This window comes from Podarcis raffonei, chromosome 13 (genome assembly GCF_027172205.1).
Source record: "Podarcis raffonei isolate rPodRaf1 chromosome 13, rPodRaf1.pri, whole genome shotgun sequence".
Lineage (NCBI taxonomy): Eukaryota > Metazoa > Chordata > Lepidosauria > Squamata > Lacertidae > Podarcis > Podarcis raffonei.
The window spans coordinates 30504680-30511495 of NC_070614.1; the positions used below are offsets into that span (position 1 = coordinate 30504680).

Sequence of the window (6816 nt, forward strand, 5' to 3'; positions counted from 1 at the left end):
ACCAGAATAGCCGATGAGGACAAATTCAGTCACTGCAGTCTCATTTTCATCTTCCATATCCTGAATCAAGTATTCAATGACACTGAGAATGGGATTTTCTAAAGAAAGGACATAACCAGCTTGCTAGTCAATAGTATTCAGGTATTTCAGTCATTAACACACTCTAAAATGCTAAAAAAATCACAAGCAGTTACTTTTAAAACCTTACACATCATACTCCCTATTAAAATTACATCAAAACTAAATTGCAGCCACGTGGGCACTCTTTTAACATGCTTACATTCTATCCTCTTTAACTGAGAAATCGTTTGGGGGGGGTGAAGTTTGTATAAATGCATTGCAAACTATGGAAATCCCCTATCGATCTGCCATTTCTTCTTCTGTATTTTCCTGGTTTAATCTCATCATCATATGGCTGGCTGATCATGCATAATCTTGGCACACATTGGGGTCTGACTTGTTAATAGTATAGCATACATCTCCCACAGACAATCTGAAATTTGTGTTTTAGAATAGCTGCATTAATAATTCAGAAATTATGGTCACACACAGGTTTTCAGGCAAGACAAGGAAATTTTCCCAATATCATTTGAAAAGATAAAAATGTCGTCTAAATACAGCGAAATTATGGAGCTGATCTTGAATGAGTGCTATTCTTAAGTAATGAATATTAGAATTTCCTGATGGATGCATTGGGAAGAGGCACTAAAAATGAGGGGCAACTTTTGATCTTTCTGGAGAATGCAGAAAAGATCACACAGTCCAATTAATAACTAAATCTTGTACTTCGAATTTATGCAGAAGTCTCCATATTGTCTTAATTCAATTGGACTAATGAGAGAAAGTTACCATGCTAACTTTCTTAAATTCATTTAACTCAGGATTCAAGTTACACTTTTGTGATTTTCCCTGCCACTGAAGCAATACATTGTTCAGGGAATCTCCCTGACCCTCCAAAAGAGCTGCAGAAGGATGATGGAAAACTGTTCTTCTACAAACCTCCATAACATTATAATTATACTGCTGCTTCCAGTTTAAGTCCCACTAACATCAGAGTTCACAGGGACTTGGTGTTGGATGCAATCCTATATGTACTTACCTTCACAAGTCCCTGTGAACTCTGATGTTACTGATGTCTAATCATAAGTAAAGACATATTGAATTCATTCAGATGTACTCCAAGATTATATGGAGGTGATCAAACAAATATGATTTGTGGGACTGCATGTTGCGTGTGCTTACAATGGATGCCCAAACCAATAAATGCAGATGTATTAATTGCTGTTTTTGCGTATTTAAATTTTTGTTTTCATTTTGTTTAATCTTCCCAGTATATTTAACAAGCTGAATACAACATTCAAGTTCATTTTCTCATTTAAGAAGACACAGCTGCTCATTCAATACATATAGAAATATACATTTAAAATAGACAGTGAATACCTTCAAATGCCTTTGGGCTTCAAAGCATTTTGGATATCCTCCATCAGCATTTGTTATTAAACTGATAGTTGACATTTTTTAACCACTGGTCTTCACCTGGTGGATCATGATTCACTCATGGGTCACTACCAGACCAAAGACAGCTCACCAGGGCAGTCTTTCATATATGAAAGGTAAAAAATAAAAAATAAGAAGTAGGTTGAAATATCAATATTTGAGCTAAGTATGGATCCTGTGTCTGGAAAGGTTTTATAACATTATGGGTACACAGGATAAAGGACAGCATTAGTAAAGTATTAACTTCTGATGCTTGGAAAGTTTCAAAATGTTCCCAGTAGAGAGAAGGGCAGTGCATAAGGCAGTAGATGTATGTTCAGGGAAAGAAAAGCCATTTCCCCCTTAGTTAGTTTACATTTTTAAATACACATCCTTATTCTGCATTCCCTTGGGTACAAAGTCCCAGGAGCCTCATTGATTCAGCAGCCTCAAAAACACTCTCTTGCAATGCAGAATTGAATCTGTACATGCTCATATTGTAAAGAAAAAGAAAGGAATCTGGTGTGTTTTATGTGGGGGTGGTCCATAACACAGCAGTAGAGTACATTGTACACGAAATATTTCCCAACACCTCCAGGTAGGGTTGCAAATTTCCCTGCCTGAAATCCTGGAGAGCTACCACAAGTCATTGAAGACAATACCTAACCAGATGGACCAGTGGTCATAACTTGTATAAGGTGACTTTTAATGTACCTGTGTTTCATAGCAGTTCCAAACTCACCCCCCTCACTGTTTCATTTCATTATGAGTTGATTTCCAAATTCCCTTTATCTACATACATCTCCTTAGAATTTGAATAGATTCGCCATTGAATGACATGGATGGAGATTCTTCTACCTAAAAGCCAAGTTATAGGGAACCAGGCAGAGGGCCTTCTCGGTAGTGTGAAACGCCCTCCCACCAGATGTCAAAGAGAACAACAACTACCAGACGTTTAGAAGACATTTGAAGGCAGCCCTGTTTAGGGAAGCTTTTAATGTTTGATGTATTGCAGTGTTTTAGTATTTTTTTTGGAATCTGCCCAGAGTGGCGGGGGAAGCCCAGCCAGATGGGCGGGGTATAAATAATAAATTATTATTATTATTAAAAATGTTTACCTTTGACATGTCAACTAGATTTGCAAGAATATTTTATTAGCAATACTAACAGAAGAGGTCCAGATAAAACATTGCTCCTTGTTTAAATATACTTTTACTGTGGCACCTTTCCCCTTCACACAAGTCTTCTTAATGCTCCTTTTACTTCCTGATTTCTGAAAGTGTAGATGAAGGGCTTTAGCATGGGTGTCACTACCCCATAGAAGGAGAAACAGTTTTATCCAGCTCTTGAGTGCCTTAACTTTGGGGCTTGAGGCATGAAAATATAGCAGTGCCATAGAAAATACTTACCACTGTCAGGTGGGAAGCACATGTAGAGAAAGCCTTCAACCTGCCACCTGATGGATGAATTCTTAGGGTGGCCATTATAATACGCAAGTATGTGAAAAAGATAAAGGCAAAAGGGCCAAGAAATGCAAGAACCCCAGTTCAGAACCTTACCAGATGGTTCAAAGAGGTATCTGGGCAGGTAAGCTTCAGAACTGCTTTCACTTCACCTGTCACATGGTCAATCATGTTGTTTCTACAAAAGTGAGCTAGCATTGCATAAATTGGGACTATCCCTAAAAATACATCAGTGTTCCATGTTCCAGCTGCTAACTGAATACAACACCTCTTGATCATGGTTAGCATGTAATGCAGTGAACTGGAAATGGCTATATACTGGTCATAAGCCATGATGGCCAAGATGAAGCATTCAGTCGTACTTAACCAGACACCACTGCTCATTTGTAAGTAACACATTGCAAAGGACATGGTGGGTTTGTCTACCAGAAGATTTGCAATGGTTTGTGGGATGGAAGTTGTTGAATATCCAAGAAGGATCCAAGAATGTCAAAGAAGGACAGTTTACTGAGGAAAAAGTACATGGGGACGTGGAGTCGAGATCAGCTGTAATATCTCTTCCTCCTTCTGCCATTCCTATCCATCTACGTCTGCTCTTGGGGGCGGGGGCATGTTGCAACCATCTAGAATAGATCTAGACAGGACTGGGGGAACCTCAAGGGTGGAGAGGAAATAGCTGGAAATTGCTTCCCTGGGATGATCATGAAATATATTGTAGTCAAGGCTGATGAACCATCATTTTTACTTTGGTTAATAGTTTCAGATTTGTTAAAAAAATGAAAAGTATGTTGTTGTTTTTAAATGTTCAATAATATTGAATGTGAAATCTTAAACATATTTATTTGCCGATTAAATAAGATGTAAAAAAAAAGTATACATTGCTTGGTAACAAATAATAAACAAACAAAAAACAAAACTCTCAAAGCAGTTTACAAAAATGATAAAACTATCAATAAGAACAATTAACAGTAATAATTTAACACTTTTGAAAAGTTTAAGTAACAATAAATTATAAACAGATTAAAAGTTGCATAAACCTAAGTATCTGGGTATTTACAATACTTTAAATATTTTTGTCATTTCTCCTGGGTGTTCTTTATTAGTAGTTGGTATTAAATGAAAGAAAAGCCCAATAAGACTTATTACTTTGTTTCTTAGTTAGCTAATATTTTTAAACCATGTTCTTCCTCTACATTCCCGCTGGAGGATATTCCCAAGAATGTCACTGATTCAGCACCTAAGAACAGCCTCACACCATGCAAAATTCATGCTGTTAATATTTAAAGAAAGAAATTAAGCCTCCAAATAATTTTTCATTCAGGTAAAAATGAACATGGGCAAATGGGATTGCTGCCATCTCTGAAACTGACTGCAGTCATAGACTAATTAAAATACACTGATTTTACTGGCGCCTATTGAGTACACTCTGAGTAAAACATAGTTGAAAACCACTCATTTAAAATAAAGGGGAGGAGGGCTGCAATAGATGCTAGAATATCAACCCACATCAATATTAAATAAAAAGTTGAAAGAACACACACAAAAATCTGTCCATATATCATGCTCTGGTGAGGGAATTTCAAAGATGTGGCTTCACAATTAAAAATGCCCTTGGTGGTAACTCAGAATTCTAAAACTTCAGAAAAAGATTATTATTATTATTCTTTTTAAAAAGGAGGGAGTAAAAGGGAGAAAATAAAAAATAAAAGATGAAAAGACTTTTGATTCTCTGTATTCACTGAAATGGATATCAAACTATATAATTTTTATAAACCAATATTTTTTTCAATCTTCATATCCAGTTACTACAAGTTCATCTTCTCCTTTATGCAAAATGTTCATAAGAAGTTTCTAACCCTAAAAAAGGATATAATGATTTTTTCCTGATTAAACATGATAAGTTTGTTATCTCAGCTAAGTCCAATAATTTTATCAACCATTTCTCAATAGGTGGGACTATATCTTTCCATAACTTGGTTGTTTTTTCGTTATTGAATCCCATTTGTTTGTTTCTTTTAAATAATTCCTTTACCTTAAAATAAGTCTTCTTAAGGCTCCTTTTACTTCTTGATTTCTGAGTGTGTAGATGAGTGGGTTTAACATGGGAGTCACAGTTCCATAGAAGAGAGAAATTGCTTTATCCAGTTCATTTGTGGTTTTAGTTTGAGGTCGGATATATGAGAATATAGCAGTGCCATAGAAAATGGTTACCACAGTCAAATGGGACGCACATGTGGAAAAAGCCTTCAGTCTCCCACCTGATGAATGGATTCTCAGAACTGCCACAATAATGCGTAAATATGAGAAAAGGATAAAGGCAAAAGGAACAAGCAATGATAGGGATCCAGAGAAGAACATAAGCAGTTGGCTCATGGAGGTATCTGAACAAATAAGCTTCATAACAGCTATGAGTTCACATGTGAAATGATTGATGACATTTCTCCCACAAAAGCGAGCCGGCATGGCATAAATGGGAATAACCCCTAAAAAAAGGCCACTTGACCATGTCCCAGCTGCTAACTGAATGCACAATCTCTTGTTCATGATTAACATGTAATGTAGTGGGCTGGAAATGGCTATAAGCCTGTCATAAGCCATGACAGCCAACAGGAAGCATTCAGTTGTACCTAACCAGACACCACTGCTGGCTTGCAAGGAACACATTGCAAAGGACATGGTAGGTTTGTCCACCAGGAGATTTGCAATGGCTTGTGGGATGGAAGTTGTTGAATACCCAATGTCAAGGAAGGACAGATTACCAAGGAAAAAGTACATGGGGTTGTGGAGTCGAGGATCAGCAATGGTGCCCAAAATAATAAGAACATTTCCCGCAATGGTTATGGAGTAGACAGCTGTCAGAAATGCTATTAATCCCATTCTTGTCTTTGGTCGACCAGAATAGCCGATGAGGACAAATTCAGTCACTGTAGTCTCATTTTCCTCTTCCATAGCCTGAATCAAGTATTATCTTGAAGGACACTGAGAATGGGATTTTCTAAAGAAAGGAAATAACCAACTTGCTAGTCAATAGTATGCAGGTATTTCGGTCATTAACATACTGTGAAATGCAGATTAACATGCAGTTATTTTTAAAATCTTACAAATTGCTCCCTTTTAAAATTGTATAAAAACTAAATTGCAGCCATGCAGGCACTCTTGTAACTTTCCTACATTTTATCCTGTTTAACTGAGAAATAGTTTAGTTATAAAAGAAAAAAGTTTGTATAAATGCATTGCAAACTATGGAAATCCCCTATTGATCTGCCATTCCTTCTTCTGTATCTTGCTGGTTTAATCTCATCATCAAATGGCTGGCTGATCACGCATAATCTTGGCACACATTGGGGTCTGACTTCTTAATAGTATAGCATACATCTCCCACAGACCATCTGAAATACTGGTACATGTTTTAGAAAAGCTGCATTAATAATTCAGAAATTATGGTCACACGGAAGTTTTCCAGCAAGACGACTAAATTTACCAAGTATCATTTGAAAAGATAAAAATGTTGCCTAAGTACAGTGAAATGATGGAACTATCCTGAATGAGTGCTATTTTTAAGTAATGAATATAAGAATTTCCTGATGGATGCATTGGGAAGAGGCACTAAAAATGAAGGGCAACTTTTGATCCTTCTGGTGAATGCAGCAAGGATCACAATCCAATTAATAATTAAATCTTGTACTTTGAATTTATGCAGAAGTCTCCATATTGTCTTAATTCAGTTGGACTAATGGGAGAAAGTTAATGCTAACTTACTTAAATTCATTTAACTCAGGATTCAAGTTACACTTTTGTGATTTCCCTTGCCACTGAAGCAATAGATTGTTCAGGGAATCTCCCTGACTCTCCAAAAGAGCTGCAGAAGGATGATGGA

The 6816-nt window shown here is 36.6% G+C and overlaps 1 protein-coding gene and 1 pseudogene across 1 annotated transcript; both read right to left on the reverse strand.

Annotated features, from left to right (window-relative positions):
- Positions 1-2709: 2709 nt before the first annotated feature.
- LOC128400446 (olfactory receptor 13H1-like) lies at positions 2710-3481 on the reverse strand (annotated as a pseudogene).
- Positions 3482-4967: 1486 nt separating this feature from the next.
- On the reverse strand, positions 4968-5888 carry LOC128400807 (olfactory receptor 13H1-like). Its single transcript, XM_053363368.1, has one exon. It carries the CDS (start codon positions 5886-5888, stop codon positions 4968-4970), a length of 921 nt encoding a protein of 306 aa, XP_053219343.1.
- Positions 5889-6816: the final 928 nt, after the last annotated feature.

What these genes read in the sequence shown, in the direction of transcription:
- LOC128400807 (XM_053363368.1), bottom strand. Translation starts at nt 5,888, where the DNA reads ATGGAAGAGGAAAATGAGACTACAGTGACTGAATTTGTCCTCATCGGC.